Source organism: Diaporthe amygdali (assembly GCF_026229845.1).
Source record: "Diaporthe amygdali strain CAA958 chromosome Unknown NODE_17_length_903054_cov_64_435670, whole genome shotgun sequence".
Taxonomy (NCBI): domain Eukaryota; kingdom Fungi; phylum Ascomycota; class Sordariomycetes; order Diaporthales; family Diaporthaceae; genus Diaporthe; species Diaporthe amygdali.
In genome coordinates, this window is record NW_026517037.1 from 76,333 (window position 1) to 96,447 (window position 20,115).

At 51.0% G+C, this 20,115-nt stretch overlaps 6 protein-coding genes across 6 annotated transcripts; 3 read left to right on the plus strand and 3 right to left on the minus strand.

Moving 5' to 3' along the window:
- Positions 1-624: 624 nt before the first annotated feature.
- J7T55_004991 (Heterokaryon incompatibility protein 6) lies at positions 625-2,476 on the plus strand (the record flags this gene model as incomplete). Its single annotated transcript, XM_053144345.1, has 2 exons — positions 625-2,391; positions 2,450-2,476. The coding sequence occupies 2 exons, from the start codon at positions 625-627 to the stop codon at positions 2,474-2,476; spliced, it is 1,794 nt and encodes a 597-aa protein (XP_052992716.1).
- Positions 2,477-2,917: 441 nt separating this feature from the next.
- Positions 2,918-3,556, minus strand: J7T55_004992 (uncharacterized protein; the record flags this gene model as incomplete). The annotated part of the gene is made up of 2 exons (XM_053144346.1): positions 2,918-3,150; positions 3,313-3,556. The coding sequence occupies 2 exons, from the start codon at positions 3,554-3,556 to the stop codon at positions 2,918-2,920; spliced, it is 477 nt and encodes a 158-aa protein (XP_052992717.1).
- Positions 3,557-4,208: 652 nt separating this feature from the next.
- J7T55_004993 (uncharacterized protein) lies at positions 4,209-5,503 on the minus strand (the record flags this gene model as incomplete). The annotated part of the gene is made up of 3 exons (XM_053144349.1): positions 4,209-4,289; positions 4,440-4,539; positions 4,623-5,503. The coding sequence occupies 3 exons, from the start codon at positions 5,501-5,503 to the stop codon at positions 4,209-4,211; spliced, it is 1,062 nt and encodes a 353-aa protein (XP_052992718.1).
- Positions 5,504-7,202: 1,699 nt separating this feature from the next.
- J7T55_004994 (uncharacterized protein) lies at positions 7,203-7,626 on the plus strand (the record flags this gene model as incomplete). Its single annotated transcript, XM_053144350.1, has 3 exons — positions 7,203-7,291; positions 7,351-7,361; positions 7,460-7,626. The coding sequence occupies 3 exons, from the start codon at positions 7,203-7,205 to the stop codon at positions 7,624-7,626; spliced, it is 267 nt and encodes an 88-aa protein (XP_052992719.1).
- Positions 7,627-12,501: 4,875 nt separating this feature from the next.
- Positions 12,502-14,709, plus strand: J7T55_004995 (uncharacterized protein; the record flags this gene model as incomplete). Its single annotated transcript, XM_053144351.1, has 6 exons — positions 12,502-12,930; positions 13,015-13,098; positions 13,194-13,854; positions 13,919-14,232; positions 14,316-14,535; positions 14,591-14,709. The coding sequence occupies 6 exons, from the start codon at positions 12,502-12,504 to the stop codon at positions 14,707-14,709; spliced, it is 1,827 nt and encodes a 608-aa protein (XP_052992720.1).
- A 1,873-nt stretch (positions 14,710-16,582) lies between these two features.
- J7T55_004996 (uncharacterized protein) lies at positions 16,583-19,170 on the minus strand (the record flags this gene model as incomplete). The annotated part of the gene is made up of 2 exons (XM_053144352.1): positions 16,583-18,797; positions 18,911-19,170. 2 exons carry the CDS (start codon positions 19,168-19,170, stop codon positions 16,583-16,585), a joined length of 2,475 nt encoding a protein of 824 aa, XP_052992721.1.
- Positions 19,171-20,115: the final 945 nt, after the last annotated feature.

Here is a 20,115-nt window from a genome sequence, read left to right on the forward strand (position 1 = left end):
TGAGAGGTTACTTAATCCTGTACATACTTCACGAAATTGTAGCTAAACTCGTCATGAAAATTATCCTATTTTATTTTCTTCGGTATCTATGTTAACTTTTTCTGGACTTGCTTAATTATGAGAGGCTATCCGACAATGTGTGCATCTGCAACGCGGCGAAACACGATCCGCTAATGCCTCGTAAAACCATATTACCACACTAGACCAGTGTGATGTGACAACGTACGGTACAGATATTTGTTGCTTCTGCATGTCTAGGTGCCTGAAACCCTACTGATGGTTTCCGCCAATGAGGTGTTCTGCTGCCATCTCTTCACTTATCTTGCACTCGGGGTCCTAACACACCTGATTTCGCAGCTGCATTCTCAAGCATGTCGGCAAATATAGAGTCATGTGCGGAGTCATGCCCCGCTCTTGGGATGATATTGCACCATTTCTTGATGTTATTTGAAAAGAGCTCTTGACTTCAAAGTCGTGTCAATCGATATACTATGCTCCGTTATGCTTTCTCCCGATGGTATTCAAGTCCTCGCGCTCTGCGTACATATAGACGCATATAAATATACACATACACAGAGAGAGCCCTTCGAACACCATCCCGGGCAGTCTCTACCTTTGAAAGCCATGGACGATCTTTCATTCCCATGGGCACCTTTCGCAAAGGAAGAATATGTCGACATGGAAGCATACAAGTACACTCCAATCTCACCTCAAGACGAAATCCGCTGCCTCATATTAGAGCCCGGACAGGATGAGGACCCGCTCACCGGCAGCATCAAGACCTACAAGCTTACAGAAGCGCCTGAGTACGAAGCAATCTCGTACGCCTGGGGGTTGCCACTTTTCCGAAGCGAGATAGTATGTGATGGACGCCAGATTTCCATCACGAGGACTCTTCGCGACTCCCTGAGGCAATGCAGGTTGCCGAACGAGCAGCGCGTGCTCTGGGCCGACTCGATCTGCATCAATCAGGACGACAAGCATGAGAAATCACATCAGGTTCGATTGATGGCTGGTGTATACTCTCAAGCCACGCAAGTTCTGATATGCCTTGGTCCGGATGACGACGATCACGCGGAACGGGCTTTCTCCTTCATCCGTGATGTGAATCGTGTGATTGAGGACCAGCTGAGATCGTGTCACGGCTGGGATTCTTTCCCAGAAGTCCCATTGACGCACCCTCTGCTCCATGATACGAGATGGGAGTCATTCAGTGCCTTTACTAAGAAAGCTTGGTTCTATCGTGGCTGGGTCATTCAGGAAGCGACACTCGCTCCTAAGGCCCAAGTTATCTATGGAAGGCTTAATTGCGATTGGTCACATGTTCTACGCATATTTACATGGAAGGTGAGGCGCATCGAGAGCGCATTCGAAAAGTACAATCCAAACAGCCTAGTTCTTCACATTGATAGCTACCAGTCCCGGTTCAAGTCCGAGGCCATCAAATTTTTCCCTGAACATAACTTCAGGCTATACTCTCTACCCGACATACTGCACTGCGCTAAAACCCTTGCATTCACCGATCCGAGAGATCGCATATATGCTTTCATGGGTCTGCCAATAGCAAAATACTACAGAAACGGCCTGGAAATCAGTTATGAGGCAACAATGCTCGAGACTTACCATTCCTTTGCTCGCTTCTGCGTCGATCAAATTCGAGATCTTGAGCTTTTGCACTTTGTTGAGCACGACGGAAACACTGTATTTTCGGCATTCCCCTCCTGGGTCCCACAGTGGCAGACAAATATATATCGCATACTCCTCACAAGATCATGGTGTGCGCCCATCGCCCCGGAAAGAATGCCTGTCACTACTCCTGTCGCGAAAAGGGGTAAATATGGGGTCGGATATCTCAATTTGAAAGGCATGCTTATCGATTCAGTGGCTTTTGCGTCAGGTTGCCTCAATGAACCCTGCAGTGTGGCCGACCTTGCGAAAGTCTGGGCGAAATTTCAGGAATACGAGCATCGACATAGCTTGTCAGTACATGCAAAATACCCGCCCGTCTCAGCTTTCCTGGAAGCTATTACCTGTGGCAGAAGCGGGGCTCACAGGAATAGCAATTACGAGGAAGCGATTGCTATTGAATCAATGTACATTCAGCATTTAGAAGGGCAGCTTCCTGTAGAGCATGGTCCAAGAGATGCTATCGCCGCAGCCAATTCTGTGAGCTTAAAAGAAGACGAACGACTGCAATTGATGCACAGCATAGTCGTAGATCACATCCACAATCACAAGATCACTATTACGCAACGTGGATTCTATTGTCTGGCTCCTGGCGTGGCAGAAGAGGGCGACTTATGCTATATCTTATATGGTACCAAGACGCCATTCGTGCTGCGCAAGTCAGAGGCCACGGGGCTATACCAGCTGCTGGGGGAGGCTTTCATGGTAAGCAGCTATGATAAGAATCTAATGGGTTATGATTACCCTGTACGAATCGGTGCAGGTTTTCTCCCCCATCCAGATTGGTTAGACTTAGGTTTGGAGGAGCAAGACATCGTTATATTCTAGGGTCAAAGGGGTACTTGGACAAGGTTCTGAACGATGTGAGGGATATGCGATCATTCATGGAGACGATAATGAGTGTCATGACACATCCTACTTCGTATGAGATACAAATTAATGCCTACTTGAATTAGCAGGAGCCTTCACGGAATAGAAATTTGAATTCGGAATTTGCACCTCGACGAGCTTGGTATACCGGGTGCTTGAAAGGGGTAGAATGGGCATGCATGGATCAACGGTGTCGTGCGCAAGCGCGAGCTAATAGGTACGCGAGGAAGGCTTCCCAACGCTGGCGAGGTGCAAAATATAGTCGTCTTCGTGTGTACTCCAGTATCCTTGATGATATTCCGAGGTTCTTTTTGGAGACAATCGGTGCACTTCCATCGAAATTCAACCAGTTTCCAGACGACTACTTCGGCTTCTGCAAGTTGCCCAAGGCACGCTGAGCCAGGGGCCAAATCTTGTTGTCCGTGCCTTTGCTATCCACGAACTCGACAATCTTGGTGATCTTTTCCCCCGTCTCGTCCATGGTCAGCATGAAGACGAACTCGCCCACATACGCCCATTGTTCCTCGGAAAACACCTCGTAGTCCTTGAGTTCCTCCCGCCACTGCGGGCCGCCCGTGGCCCAGACAACGACCACTGCATTACTGTGTCAGCGAAACTGCTCTATGCGGGTCTGCCGCAGATCACTATAGGGGTCTCTTGGAGAAGCGATTGGAGAGGCCTCCAGGGGAACAGATCGAGGTGCGTAGCCGGACGAAGGGACAAATGAAACCAGGGAGAAATGTCCAAGAAACTTACTATTGGCGCTTTCTCCTTCAATATACTTATTGACATCGAGTGGGTATCCGGTCATTGCTAGCTTCATGCCTTCCTTGAATTCAAGATAGCCTGCCTTGTCCAGTGCTTTCAAGTTGTCAAGAGAGCGGGACGGCGCAAACTCATAGGTAAGGTCGTCGGTGAGCAAGGTGTGAAGCACCTCGTTGTCATGCTTGGCATAATGATCCACGAACTTGGTAGCAGTCTGCAACCGCTTGGACGACATTTTGATTTCTTGGGTCTCTGCTATGATTCACGAGGGGCGCGATTTGAGGCACTGCAATGTGGACTGATTGGAAGGATTGAGATAGTAGCTGGAGGACTGATTGCTGAATAGAGGGGTTTTACTCCGCAGATTACAAGAGTAACTGGCTTGGCGGTTGGTTGGTCTTCGGAACTTTACAAATCAGAAATTCTTCCCTCTACCATTGGGGTCACAGTTTGAGTCTGACTGCCTGCTTCATATACCGCAGCTGTGCCGCACACTAGACCTCCCACGAGCTCTCACCCCGCGTTGCTAATAGCTTTTACGCCATTGTTGTGTTCCCAAATGTGGTCAAGCACCCGAATTATGTGTTGTTGGAAAAGTCAGAATAAATTCGGTGTCTTGAAGCTTCCTCAAGAGGTCTCATTTACAGCATATCTAAGCAAGACTACTTACCCGCATATGCATGAAGCGCAACTTTTACACCCGCCATTGTGCAGTGAGCAGACCATGTCGTGAGATATTCAATGCCCAGGGGACATATCTTGCTCCACAATCATAGGTGCCCTTTGGCCGCATATTGTCCAGACTCGGGGGCTTCGTAGTTGGAGGGATGTAGCTGAGAGTTCCACTCAAGTGCTCGAATATCAGCTTTTTTACCTGAAGTACTCAATCAAATGGGATATTGCTTGTGCGGGAATAGAGACGTGCATTTCTCAAAGGCGATTTGCGTATCGGACTTCCAGGACATCGACTACGTGCAATGGCGACGTGTTGATGCAAAATTGGAGTGTATTGTGATGTTTTCACGAATAAGTGAATTAGAATGTCTTCGTAAGAAAGTGTGGCCAGAGATGAAACCAGTCTCTCCGAATTCCCATCGTTAGCCTTTAAATGTCCTTACAATCTCCTCTACGTTGGCAAACGACAGCTCTTCCATCGTCTCCTTCCAGAGTCGGTCTGATACCTGCTGTCCCCGCTCTGAGGAGACAATAGGAGCCATGCTGTAACACACAAAGTGTTAGCCATTTACCATATTTTGATACACTCAAAGGTACGGTTGTATGTTGACTTCAAGGACACTTACGGCGCGACCTTTTGGAAAGACAAGAACTTTCCGTGGGTTTCGTTGCCATGGTTGACAATAGCGTCTGTCATCGCCCAGGCGGCCATCTCGGATGAGTTACCCAAATGCTTCAGGACGAGTTTCTTGTAAACAGCTCCCGCGAATGTCTTGTGAAATTCTCGGCCAAATTCGGAATCGTGGACGGCCCCTGGCGAGGCCCCATTGATCAAAGCGACCGAAGGTGGCACCGCGGCCGCCAGCTGCACGAGCAGAAACTGCCCCAGCAGCTTGGACACACACATACGATCCAGCATATCGACTTTGCCCTGCTTGCTGTCTAGGGACTTCAGCAGGGAAGTCTCCGTTTGTTCAGTAAATTTGGTCCAAGACGCAACCTCAGATAGCGTCAGGGTGATGCAACTAGGCCGCGGCTGGTTGGACCTCTTCTCTTCAGCGACAGGCAGGAGCAAAACCGCCAGGAGTGCCGTGGAAAGATAGTTCACCTGGATCACCTCGTCGTGGCCGGTGTTGGCGTTGAAGACGCGCTTGGCGGGGCCAATACCCGCGTTGAGATTGACGATATCCAACCGGTTGAGGCTCTGCGCGCGTTGAGCAAAGGCCATGACCGACTCGTACGAGGAGAGGTCAAGTGGCCAAACCTCAATGGCGGTTCCCTCAGCGAGCTCACAAGCCTCGTATAACCGGGCAGCGGCCGCGTTGCCCTTGTCTTCGTTCCGAACGGCGAGAATGAGTCTCGTCAGCCCTAGATCCAGCAGCTGCCGGGCGGTGTGGAACCCGACGCCGGTGTTGGAGCCGGTGATAACGGCCGTTTGTCCATGCAGGTCGGCACTCCGGACCTCGGCCGGCTTGAAGGATGCCTGCTGTTTCCAGAAATGGAGCATCCTGGGCTACTGTACGGGCTAAACCATGGATTTGCGGCGATGGTGTCTCCAGGCGCAGTCAGCTCCAGCAGAAGAATTATCTACGCGGCCGATTGCATCTTGCTAAATGTTCCAACTCATCTGAAGTGCGCGCCTATAGACATCAGGTGATCAGGAGTTTGTGGGGGCGGAAACCGAAATGGATCAGCGTCCTCCGTCCGGTCATAGCATGCGCCAAGACTGGTTGGGCTGATATTATCTGCAGTTGGTTCTGATGTTGCAGTATTGTACCCATTTTTATTTATATGCCTTCTATAAGAGGGTAGACCGGTGTGTAGCGTTTATATCACAATCCTGCAGATGTCACAGTGTAATCTCCAGAGTACAATGCAATTTGTGCTCCCAGACCGACTCCCTGGGATGTTTTATGATGGAGTTACTGTATGGCGAAGTATTGCACAGAGGAATCTGACGATGATGCTGCTCTGTCATTGTCCGTCGAGACTACTGCGTAACACCAGAAGTTCTCTGGGGAGTGTGGGCTTGTCGTGCATCGGATCTATTTGAATAACGCTTCGCGAGATCAAGATCCTGTTGGCACGCACGGAGCGGGGAATGTGCGATCGATCAAAGCCATTTCTGGGAAGTATGATTTGGGCCAGAATGATCCAGTATGTGCAGAATGACGAAGTTCCCCCACCCCCTCCGAAGAGTTGAAATTCGGATTTTAAACTCTCAGGCTTCGCTGGCCTTCATGTTGTTCATTTTACTGAGGCTTTATCTTGTCTAATTGCAAGTCACAAGCCGTCGAGTAGCCGATCTGTCGATAGGATTGATGAATGACATAAGGGCTACTCAGGCTGTAGCAGCAAAAGATTGTCGAAAGGATCTTAGACTGGTGACTGAAAGCTTCTTGAGCCCGAAATCGACTGAGTTCTGCTATTTCAATGATATCTGTATTTATTTATAAAATTTAAAGAAGCCAGTAGGGACTTTGCTGGTGTCCTATGTACTTAGAGTATAGGGATAGCCTTTGGTCAATGTTTCACTGTGAGCCTGTGACAAAGAGAATAATGCAGTCTATCATTTCGAACATATTTGATTGCTGTGTTGGTTACAAGCATTTTTAGACGTTCTGATAACTTGTGACGTGGTCAAGACCAGCGTTCCCTTCCCGCAAGTTCACCTGAGGATCCTTCACGCTCAAGCAACTCGCCGATTCAGCGATATTTCTCGGCTGCCTTCTTTTTCTGTAAACATGTTGGTTTCCAAATGCATCAGGCGCATAGGGAAGTAGATACTATAGCCAGTGGACTTCTACGGAAATATCCACGGGGAAAAGGGCGGTCTTTGCTGTGGAAGCGGCTATTGGCAAAGCTCGTCGTAAGAGAAAGCATCGTTTTAAGACTGCACTGCGAACCTGCGAGTTCGATGATTACTTCCCCGCACTTCTTTATACGCTGAAGACGATGTGGCTAGCCCAAGGGCCACTGTAAATTATTGTCGGAACGCTGTGCGACACAGTAATGATGAGTTCTTGAAATGATAGGGAGTTCAAAGGGCGATAGGCAGATCGCCATGGATTATATCAAATAGCAAAGTGCGGTGAGTCTATACTGTACTGACTTAGCAATGAGATTTCGGTGCGGGTTGTAGGCTCAGGATGACCTCCGTTCGATGAAGTCGCTATGAATGTCCAATCAAAGGTACCGACAGCAAAATGGATGCCCTCTCCCGGTCTTCGGTTGCTGTCGGAGTAGCCCCTTTGGAGATCGGCCCTGCGCGGATCAGTCTCCAATCGTGCGGAGTGTAAGCTCGAGGCTCTCAATGCCGAGAAGGCGCTGGAGGCTGCATTTCGCTTGCAACAGACACGCCAGAGGTAACGAAGGACAAACACTACGGTGATTCCCCATGTCAGAAAGATAGGCGCATGACCCAGTCACATCATTCGGACTCCATGATCGAACTTGATAGCAGAAGACAACATGTCAAGCGTGAACCTGCGCGTGATCGACATAGACGACGTGGAGATCCGATTTTCCAGTGTAGTCTCCGATCTTTGGCGGGTCGCACAGCTTGCCATTCTACTTTTGCGGCTGCAAGCCCGATTGACATATCCTGCTAAATGCACTGCTGTGGGTTGAACAGGAGGCTGCTTATCAGATCACATCGTGTGTGACTGGAATTTCATCTTGTTACTGATGATGTGATTTTTTCTTGCCGCCCCCTTGCGGCGATGACCAGAGATTGGTAATGATCAGAAATGAGGGAATAGAAAAGAAGAAAGAAGAATGAGCCTCCTAGAATGTAGCTGGAGATTAGCCTCCTGTTGTACGCCATCCGAGTGCTCCCCTGGTAGCCAAGCGCTGTTGAAGAGCCGGAGCCGAGAGCCCCAATTCCATTCCATGATCACCAACACCCCAGTGGCTGACAGCTCATTGACATGTACGAATATATGCCTTGTGGCATGCAAACAGTTACACTGCATACTCATTCAGTGTCCGGGTGCCCGGCTGTATGAGATACCACAAGCCACATCGGATGATAAGCTAAGGGTGAAGGTGCGGCCTATATGTCGTGGCCATGCATTCTGCGAGGCGCAGATCACGTAGCGAGCCTCAGCATTTCAGTGTGGCAAGAGAAGCTGGGACATCAGCGGGAGAGAGAACCTTAAGATAGTGCGGTGAGAAGCTAGGATCGCGGAACAACTCGAACATGCGTACTCAGGATTGGAAAGATTGACAGGTCGACCGGGGTATGGCTATGTGATCACTCGTAGAATGGACACTGATCTGCTTCTTTTTCAGACGTGCAGATTCAACGTGAGCGATCGGCAGAGTGAACACAGCGTAGTGGGACAAAATAATTGAATCGCAAAGGTCGGCCTGCCAGGCCCAACAGCCCAAGCCCTTTGCGGTCTCCGGGGCAGGGGGGATGTGGCCTCAAATTTCGAGTGCTACCACACACCCACAGGTTGCCTTACCAGGCTTAAAACCTTCAGTTGCTCGTTAAGGACCAGGCCTGGAACTGTGTTCCAGTTCCTTGCTTCTAGCGCCGAAAGAGATTCTAGTGAGACAGGCCTTCTCCCTTCGCCGTAGCTGCCAAGGAACTCGAAGAAATCCAGAGCATCACCCAGCGAGCTGTCACCATCGGATGAACTCGATTGAAAGCATCTCTTACCTGATTCCTGCATCTTTCTTTGTAGTCTCATGAGTAGCGATTCACTACATGAGTGGTTATAGAGACCTGCGAATTTCCAGCCTGCAGTGTTAATATGCTCGTCATCGGACAGGAGCGTCATCCGGAGCCTGTCATGTTGAAAGATGTGTGAGGCGTGAAAAATCAAGAGCCAGTTGTTGGATACGTGGTGCGGAACAGTTGGTGAACTTAGAGTGATGCCGAGTGTCTGCGGACGTGGTCCGACTGGAACATGCTGAAGGTTCTACGCGAGCCCAGACAAGCAAGGAGGGGGCAAACTTTGTAGCGAAGAGCTACAGAAGTAAGGTGATCTTTTCGGCCCTGAACTTTTGGAATGGCTGGCGTAAGCCATCAACGAAATATTGGCACAGTACTAGCCAGGACAGCTGCATCAGCGCGGCACACACCCTGCTCTCCCTTTACTTGGCTCTGGCCCGTGTCTTTTCCCCCTAAGTCTTCGGGTGTCTACGTGTGAGTTTGGCCCGTGGATCCGCTCTCACTGTTGTCACAAGGTACCAGCGTGCCAGCCTCCACTTGGTTACTAGTGGCTGGTAGACATGTCGCCTGTTGGAACCACACAGTGTCATGGTAGTCTAATAATGGAGACGTTGCCACCTGTTTCTCAATGAATCGCATTTGAGCACAACGCCATGTACCCTAGCCTTACAGGTTCTCGGGTGCTCCACTGGGTATGGAAATCTCGGAACTTGCCAGGGAACACGCCGAGCGGGTCCCAACCCGCCTGAACCAAGTTGGCAGTGCAGCGTGGTCGCACACAAGGTCTCGCCAGGCACCTGTTGGAGTCTGTCCTGCGTGAAGTATAGGCTATATCACCTAGTGAATGGCCCTCGACGGCAGTTACCTATAGGTTGGCTGTTGGTTTCTTTCTAGCCCTGATGCATCATATACACCATCAAGTCTAAGAACTTACTTTGTTGTTCAACATCTTGCATCCATTGAAGCGTTTAGCTTGTGGAAGGTTTGACGATCATCCGAAGCTCGCTCTCGGGTATGAAAGAGGCACGACAGGCAGAGTTGGTTGTGCATCGCGTCTCGGAATCGAAAAAATGTTAGAGAATCGCGTTCAAGATGGGCTGTACAGTTTGATACCTTTGGGTTTGGTGTTGAAAAAAGATTGATGGACGGCAGCGGACCACGTACACAATCTTCCCATGATGTCAAGTCCGTCTCAGCCGATGCCTATCCCTTCTAGGACGACCGGTCACAAGAAGGCAGACCCATCAGTGACCGAAAGAAAGAGTGCGGAAGAGAACACGGCAATTCACCTCTTCTGTGTGGGTGGAATTTCCGGAGCCTTATCCAAGAGAGGATTATCCCATCCACTGCCGACCCTAAATACAGTGAATTGCCAGACCCTGGGGCGCCGGGCTCCATCCATGACTTGGGGGCCTCACCATGCTAAGCGTTCACCGCCCTAGTATCTACCCCGACCGGTCAAGATGAACGTGCCACGTTCACGCTCACCATCCAGGCTGCCCAGGAATTGCTGCTATTTCAGTTCAGACTGTGGCAGTCTCCATCGTGCCCATATATCGTGCCAAAACAACATAGCCACTGTGTCACATGTTCTAGCAGATTCACCGTCGAAAGGGCACTCGTTGAGAGTAAGCTATCTGCTCGTTGTCTGGTTACGGCGAATGCAAGGTGAGAAGGGCTCTCTATTCTAGGTCTTGCGGCACAGAGGCAGGAAACTGGCTTTACGCCGCGTCACTCCAAGAATAGCAAGCATTCTGCCTACCAAGCGTACATACATCTCGATGACTGGAAGGTCCTCGACCAAGTCAGCATCGAACCTGTTCCCACTCAGTAACTGAAAGATCAGCATGTCCCATCTCAGGTTCCCGATAGCTGGTGGATGTAAATACCTGGGACCAACAGCTCGTCCTATGTTTAACTCGCGAGCCTTGAAGACTCCGATATCAACGCCCAAGGCATCAATGGCCCGTCCAAATAAGATATGTCGGCATACAAAAATGGATCTCTTCCTGAGGATCAGTAATATGGTTGGCTTATAGCCTCCAAACATGCTTGCTGCATCCGCGGGGTGTTACCACGAGTGCACACATACACACGCACACAAACATGCAGATCCAAGTCGCCCTCGTCTAAACAGGGTCTGGACGAGCTTCCTGGCCATATCCACTCTCAACCAGTTGACCAACCACCGAGTACAAGAGTCAATACTTGCTGCGTGCAGCCGGACACGACAATGGCCTGCATGTTCAAACAAGCATCCGTCCGCGGAGCTACATGGCATCCACGGCATCGTCTGGGCTACTTTCTGTGGGGGTTCATTGATTAAACGTCCTTCCCCCTCCCCCCACGTTTCCTGTTCTTCGACCTGTCTCTGTCTCACCAACTTTTCTTCACCGAAGCCCGAAATTGGTAGAGGCCAGTCGTGTCGTGCGGTGTCTCTGCTCTTCAAGCTAAAGCCCAGCAAGCAAGCGTCCCTGGCGACCCACGTGGGCGTCAGCTCGGACTGGCGGATGTAAGCTTGCGGCGACTCACGCACTCCACTCCATGGTTTTGGCCGGCTTCAGATCTCAGATCGTGTCGGGCCGTTCCACGGTTGGCCACTAGTCAAAGCCTTCCCGTTACCCAGCAGGCATTTGGGGTTCCCATATTGAAACCGGTCCTCCAGACTCAGCCCTTGGAATTCCTTGTCATACTTGGACTGCGACGCGGCGCCATTGGACGTTCGGCATCGCCTGGTGATCTTCGACCGGTCCCTGCGTGGACCGGCTACCCGTACATCGGCTTCTTCCCTAGTCTGACATCGAGAAGGTCAGGCGTTCCGTGACCGGGGCAGCTGCTGAAGGAGAGCCGCAGCCGTCGGGTTGGATGATCCTTGAACTGTGAGGTGGAGATCCTGGCTTGTCTGCTGAGATTCTGTGTGACTATAAGACCGCCGTGATGGTTCCCATCCATAGACAGAAGGTTCGTTCGACGGGATTGTCACTTCAACGCAAATATATCTGCGCTCTCCTTCCATCATTCTTCACATTACTATCTGGTCTCCGTCTTTACTTCTGTACCATAAAATAACAAACAAGTTAACTATTCCCCTACCCTAATAGGCGCCTGCATCTGTGGGTTTCCCACGGAAACGTCAAAGAGACCATATCAGCTTGGACCATGTCATCAGCCCAATCTTGACGGAAAGGCCAGCTGTGAAGAAGCTACGCACACAGAATCAGTGCTTTCCCGGTGGTCACATCGAAGTGTGGAACTTCCATGCAGCCGTCGAGCCTGAGTCTTCGGAGGTCGTCTGGCCGAGAGAGACCTTTGATTCTACCCCAGACCACATAAAGACCACGACTGGGCATCAAACCGCCCAGCAGCGTCAATTGTGCGTTCCTAACCTCCCAGAGAGAGCTTTGTTCCCCGCAGAAGAGATAATCGGATCTGGCATCTTACCCCTCTACCACAATTCGTCCTCGTACGAAGCAGACTCACTTGAGGGATGGTTACTTGAGCCATTGATATCGCGGTCTGTGCAGGATCCACCATTTCTTTTCCAATCTTCGCCTTCGGTATCACAATCCAGCATAAAAGCGTCACCCATCAGTTCTCATGGAACTCCCCACATCGACTGGTCTAGTGTCATTTCTCAAACACTGTCATCGCCAGAATTATGTGGAAACACTATAGCTGAGACTGGACCATTGCTTCAAGCACGATTTTCTGCACCACAGATAGAATTTGCAAACTTAGTCGACTGCAACGGTCCAATATCTTGCCATACCGCAGCTCCCACAGACTTTCTTTACTTCCCTTGGACAGCAACAGATGAACTCAATATGGGTGGCGGGGAACATTATCCAGCACCCCGTCACGTTGCCTTTCCAACCTCCCAACCTCCATCGGAAGAAGTGGACGGGCAGATACCACGTCATCATCAGCCATGGCTCACCCAGCAGCCAGAGTCCTCTATCCTTCCCAGTGAGCTCGCATGGACTGACATGGGAATACCTGTGCAGCCCTCCTTGCAACAGGCATTGAACAATTGCAGCCCGCCACTGTCACATCTCGCGGGAGAGGAACAGCACCTCAGAGATGACCCCAACGCAGGTCACGCAATCCAGAGAAACCCCTTGGTGTTGCGTCCACGGCAAAATTCAGATCAATCTTCCCGCGATATTCCTGATATCAAGGAAGAACTACTTACAGCCCCTCATGACAACCAGGGAACCTTAGAGCGGTGCACCTGCGATACACAGCCTGTCAACGTTCGTTGCCCACGGTGCTCAAACGCCAATATATCCAATTCGTGGGTCATAGTAAGCCATGAGTCGTTGACCGCTACGAAACAGTCTGAGAAAGAGGATAAAAAGCCCAGGAAACCCAGAAAGCGGCTCGAGGAAAGTGAGCGGCAGCAGACAAGCCGGACGCGAGAGGTAGGAGCTTGTGTGCGCTGTAAAATTCAACGCGTTCGAGTGAGTGAAGTTCCCCCCGCAAGATATTCAAGTTCCAGCCGCTGAAACATTGTCAGTGTACACCCAACGACAACGACCCAGCAGGGCCCTGTGAGGGATGTTTAAGGGTTGCACTGAACCAGTCCAAGAAAGTCAGATATCACATCGGCTGCCACCGCTACAAGCTCCAGGAGGTTGTGCTCTTTCGGACCTCGGGGTCGAAAGTCACGGACCGCTGGCATGGCGCCCAGGTCCGGAACGTGGTGACCCAAGGCCGGGTTCGTTCCGTCCAGATGTGCCAAGAAGGCATAGATGCCCCCTTTATATTCGAAGTTCGCAAGTTGCCAAAGGCAAGCCGAGATAGCTACAACGATCAGGATAAACGTGTGTGGTTTACAGGGATCGGGCTTGACAGAGAGGAAATCGCCGGCTTCGGGCTTGCCAACGTGCACGAGACTATACTACGCTACAAGGCCTATATCCACATCAGCGTTCTCGGCAATGAGAACTGTCAGCCAGCCATCCAGCCAGCCATCCAGAAGGTTGCGAACGAGTTTCGTGAGTTGAATTATGACGTTGCAGTCGTTGGGGAAGTCTTTCAGAAGGCTTGGTATTACTTCTGCAGCCTTCCGGATGACGACCAAGGCCATGACTTCTATCCGCCCATGGGAAAGAAATTGCCAATAATATCTGAGAAGCAGTTCCTCTTCGGTTTCTTTGAGCTATGGTTTGCTTTGAGTCAGTACCACTTGTCCAGCTGTATGGACGTCGTCAGTTTGTCTAATCTGAATTCTTTTCACAGGGCATTCAATGGGGTGGTCCTGGATAAAAGAAAAGCTCCCAGGCACAGAGGTAATCGAACGTTTCCCGCCGCTCAAAGGCGAATTCGCTACTCCAAGAGTAGTCGTGGGCCAGATAGACTGCATCCGCATTTCTTGCGTCCTAAAGCCGCTTACAAAATCGCTCCTCAAAGTGCTCATGAAATGGATCGCTGAACGGAATTACGACTGCTGGATGAGTATCTTTTTCGCAACTTTTATCCTGCTTAGCGAGCTGGCTAAAGCAACAGAGGATGCGTATCATCATGGCTGGTATGACAAGGACATCAAGGGCGAGGTGTGTTTCCCATTCTCATTATTCCGAGCTCATCGACACAGAAGCAGCGACATAAATTCGCGCCTTGTTGACTTTTCAATTAGGGTCCGAAGCATGTTCACATCATCAGAGATATCCATGAGAGCGCTAATATCATCCTTGCGCACTGGCACTATTACAACTACAGCACGAACCCGCTGGAGTTCTCCTTGAACGACCAGGGCGCAAGGAACAAAACACCTCTGAGAGCACTGACGGCTGATCAACTCGCTGCTGTCCAAAAACTATGGGAAGAGATACATCAATGGAGACAGAGACAAAACGGTATGTGATCTCGGCCCAGCTTTTCCTGGGAAAATATACTGAAGTATTGGCGAAGAGAACGAGCTCTACGACAACAAGAACGAACAATGGTGGAGGAAATGGTGTCATCCTCTTTATTTTGCTGAGTCAATGTTCGACTCGAGCTGGAAGCCACGAGAAGTATTCTCTGGATGAACGCTTCCGCGACGATGATACGGCTGGATTCATTCATTGTGTTTGTTGGGTTGACCACTAGCGTGCGTGTCCTTGCTTTGGCCTCCTCAGTCTGCATTCCCTTGGCGTTTTGGTTTTGTCCATGGAGTGTGCAAAAAGCAATGGAAAAGATACAAAAGCGTTGTTGTTTGAAAAGAAGAAATCGCAATGAAAGGAGTTGGTTTTCACGAATGTCACGAAGCAATGGCCGTTGGCGGAGTCATCGAATTGATTGGTCAAAGAGATGGTCCGAGCAGCTTAAAGCCGGTCAGAAGAACGTCACGATCCTTTACTGTGGCGCTCTTCAAAATAAAAATACATAGGATTGAATATTAGTGTTTTGTTATGAAAGGAAGAGCAGGTGCTAGTGAACCACGGTGCATCGGCAAAACGAGTAGACTCAGCTCTGAATACAGACCGGCACGCTGAACACAAACAAGCCTACAACAAGAGCAAGTGGGCCATTATAGTCAGTCAATCCATCGATTGCAAACACAAAACGACACTAGCATTCGAATCCTGCGCTGATCCCAGCACCCAGGCAGTCTAGTCGGTGTCGACTATGCGGGTGGAACCGCCTCCGCCCACACGCGCTGTTCCCGTCTTTGAGACGGCTCGCGGGCGACGAGTGGCAGAGCAGCAATTCCAGCCTCTAGGCGCGACAAGAGCAGCATATAACAATCTCGAGTAATGTTCTAAGTACCAATTTCTTGCATTGCAGGGTTGCTAAAGGCGGTTCGAGGGCCGCGTACCTACTCACAAGCACTCGAGCAGCTTCACCGTGTCCAGAAATGCTAGGCCAGAAGAGTGGAGAATCAAAGACGAGTTTAGTGAGCAAATTTTTGTCAACAGGACACGGACTAAGTAGCCCAATAGACTGACTGGGTTGCTGAACGTCACAACGGTAAGTGGATAAGCAGGGTACCCTTCAAGACGACTCCATTTGCAAAGACTTTCAGCCAATCCGGCTCTGATTTCTCAGACTAACAGACTGGAGCTCTTCAGAATATAGGACTCTGATACTATGACAGTCTGACACAAATTTCAAGTATGATACGCGAGTGATCCACAACATCTCGATCTTTGTACCTGCGCGAAGCCACGATTAGCAGGGAGGACTCGTTGCGCCTCTCATTTCAAAGCCCTCTTGTAGCCTATTACTCTGTCATGACGGAAGATCTTTTCCTTTCCCATCCTATTCTGATAAAGTGATGAGAGAATAGGTTATCGTGGCAAGATAGCAGGAGATCGGCCTCATGCAAACATAGCGTCCCAGCCCTAAGACGCCTTCTATGTATATGTCTGTCAAGACAACGACGTAATGAGAGACTCGGCCGATCCCATAATGAGCCTCGAGGCACACACCTGCTTCCTCCAAGATGAACAAAGACGAATGCAAACCATGTGGAGCAATCATTCTGGCGCCGATTACCCATAAACAGCCTGAAGCCAATAGATACCATGATTGCGCTGACATACCTCACGGTGACCAATTAACAATAGGCAGTATTCCATTAAAGCTCGAAGACTGTCTTATATTGAAGTCTTAAGTGATTCGAGACATTGATCCTACTTAAAGTGTTACAATCTCCATATTTCCGGCCCCACAATTCCAGACCAGCCGCTATATCTAACAAGCAAATATATATGCCAAACGAACTCAAAGAGCCGACAAGACTCATGCTATTACACAGATGCTACAAATGAAACAGTTCAAATCAACAACTCCAGGGGTGTCCCGGATTCGTGCTCCGATCGGCATGGAAAGTCTCCGGCAACAGCGATGCGTCTACACCATGTCACGCCACGCAAAGCCACATCAGCACCACAACAAGCCCATGCAAACGCCACGTAATCACCTTACCGGCGCCACATTCGCCAGGACGTCCTCGCGCCAGGACCACAGCGCCGCCCAGGTTGCACCGGGCCCGACCGTCAGCTGGCCGGCGGCGACGCCCAGAACGGCCAGGGCGGCGTGGGGGGTGGTGACGTAGCCCATCTGGCGCAGCTTCAAGATGGAGAACAGCTCGTAGGCGAGCAGCGCGGCGCACGAGACGGCCATGTCGTACTGCAGGAAGGCCATCATGGCGTCGACGGGGTCAGTCAGGCCCCAGTCCGCGGCGAACGGGTCCTTCAGGCCGAAGAAGAGCTCCTTGATGGTGAGGTCCGGATGGAAGTAGGTATAGATGGCGGTCGAGATGTGTGCGATCGCTTGCAACCAGAACAGCACCGAGTATGCGGTCTGGAGGATGGGAAGGTCTGGGTTCTTGTATCGCTCTAGGGATTCCTCCATCGGTAGGTCATAGTTTTCCGGCTGCTGCTGTTTCTTCTGGTCGGCTTTGGTCTTCTGCTTCTCCTCGATAGCCTTGTCATCCTTTTTATCATTCTGCTCACTGAGGCGGTCCCACCAGCTTATCACCCTAGAGAACACCGACACGAGCACGGTTACGAAAGCTGGGGACGGCTGCCAGATTGCGCAGTAGGTCTGCAGGACGGGAACGTTGGATGTGGGCAGAAGCATCAAGATTGTCGGCAGGATATATCCGAGCATTAATGCGGGAATCAGTGCTTTGGCGACGGCCGGGCGAACGAACCGGCCAGGGGACAAATCGAATCCTTCGAACACGGCGAGCATGGTATAAAGGGGGGCCATGCGGAAGATGCCCTGTATCTGCATCACGAATAGAGGGATCATGGGCAGCGAGATGAGGGTTCCCTTGTTGCCGGCACGATACGATTCAATAATCCAGATGAGGACGTAAGACGTCAGCTGGCCCAGGAAGAAGTTTGTAATGTGTATCTTCGGGCCGATGTCTGGAACGCCGACCTGTAGGGAGAAGGTTGAGACGATGAAGTTGGTGAGTTCGTTCAGGGCCGGCGCACCCCTGATCCAGAGACGGTCCACCAAGGGACCGTCACGGCCCCAAATGGGGGGCCGCCCAAACGGAATGCGTAGGGTGACGACTGAGATGAACAAGAGGAAGATCATGGCGACAACAATCAGCAATTGTACAGGCAAGAGTGCCTTGGGCTCGATGGGCTTCGCCGGGAGTTCGTCATCGAAAGGGACTATTCTCGCCCGCTTGGGGACAGGGAGCTTGTTGATCCTCACGGCAGGCCTGCAAATTGATCCCAGCCTGTCAACGGAGGCGTCTATGCCTTTGATTTTGTCGAGGCGCATCAAGACTTTCGTGACCAGGGGTTTCTCGTTGGCGAAGAGCGACTGCATCTGATGGGCTTGCTTCACAAACAACTTCGCTCGCTCGTGGCGGATGTCCAGAACCCGTGAAAAGACTTCTTCGATTTCTTTCCCTGACAGGTTGTCCAAATTGCCTCCTCTGCTGTCGCGTTTCTCCAACAGCACGTTAACAAGCGACGCGGGAGACTCGATGGCGTTGTTGCCTCCTTGTCCGCCGATAGGGTTCGGCTTGTGGGCGGCGTCGCCCATGATACAGATACGCCGGAAGAACCACTTCTCGAAGACCTTTTCATGTAAGGGCGTAAGGGTCGACGAGATGCGTCTCTCGTACACATGGCCGAAGTTGATCGTCTCGGTGATGGGCCGGTGGGCATTCTCCTTGACGAACTGAGCCTCGTCCTCCTTGGTGTACTTGGGGATGGCGTTGCCGTACTTGGTCTCGGGCAGTTGGCTGAAAAAGAACCAGTAAACCCTTCCGTCGGGCCCCGAGATGAGCATCTGACTTGCGCCATCCGACCGAACCATGTTCAATTGTTCATAATTCCAGTTCGGGACGTCTTTTGCGATACCAAAGCTGCATTTGTAGTAGCAGGGGACCTTATTTAGCTCCTCTGGGTCAAAGTAATCGGGTTGGATCTCGCTGGCAAGGCGGAACATTTCTGCCCTAACGGTGCTGTATATGCCATCGGCGCCGACGACAATTGTACCCTTGAAAGTGTCGCCGTCCTTGGTGAGGACTTCCACTCCGTCACTGAGGAGCTTGATCTGGGTAATCTTCTTATTGAGCTTGACCCGGTCCTTATGGGCTAGATGGTCGTGGAGTATCCTAAGCAGCCATTGGCGGTCGAAGAAGATAGATGGGTACCCTAGCCTGAAGATAGATATTAGTACTGATGGCGAAATTTATAGCAAAGCAGACAGGTCTTATTAGGAGCTTGCCTCTTTTCCATGTGTTTCCTGTGATCCGCCGACTTGCAGAGGGACCTGCCATTCTCGTCACGAATATGCGTAACCTTGATTTGTCCTTCAGGCAATGCTCTGATGGCTTCATAGCACCCCAACTGGTCGAGAATGCGCAGTCCGTTAGGGAACAAGCCGATACTGGCACCGACTTCAGGCGCGATGTCGCCGTGGGACTCGAGCAGGACATAGTCAATGTCGAATTTCTCGAGGATGGCGGCTAGTGTCAGGCCAGCGATACCGCCCCCGGCAATGATGATCTTGAATCTCTTGCCTTGAGCCATAACTGGTTCGGTCTCGGATATATAGCCGTATTTGGGCGCAACAAGGAGAAGTGATAGCGAATAATCAAATGCAGCAGTTTAAAAATTTGTTCTCAGCTAACAACAATGGATAGCACGCTCGAGGACATGCTGATGGTGACTTTGAATCCATAGCTACAGCACGCTGCTCGACTTATCAGTGAAGCTTCACGATGTCAACCGGGCTGCTACAGAGTCCGAATCCGATGAGGTTGTATGGAGAAGCGGCTCGGCGCTCAAACTGAGGACGTGCCCCCGAGCCCGAGTGGGGAGCAGGCAGTGCATCCGATCTACATACAACCACACCTTGAGCTAGGATCTCTGGGGATCCGGGCCGAGACGTGCTCGATCTCCGGCACTCGATTTCAAGGCCGAAACGCCGGACGACGCGAGCTCAGGGGAGCACAACAGAGGCACGACATGATGGGCATGGCAAATCGCGCCATCCATACACACATTCATACACCCACTTTGCGGGGTCAAGCAATAAACGTCACCGATGCCGTATTGACGCCGACACAGGACGACGCTGCATGTCGTCACCACGAAAACGAAAGACTGACACAGAAGACTTGGACCATCGTATCATGGACGACAAAGTTTTCCTGATCGATCGGGAACGGGCCGCCCACATGCCCGGCAGTTGAGGATGGCGAGCAGGCCTGGCAGGGAGAAATGGTGGAGCATTCTGAAATGTTCACGTCCAGTAGGGTCCAATCCAGCGTAAACCTCGCAGGGATCTTGAATGAGGGTTAGCGCGGATGGTGACCAAATGTATATCAGTACGGAACCCGCCCCTTGAGGAAGTTCTCAGAGTTTCCTTCGGGAGCCAAGAGGTTGTCGCACAGGAGACTGCCCACAGAAATGGTGTGCTGTGTACTGCTACTGGCCGAATTGTCTGTCAAACTGCGACGTTCGCAATCCCTG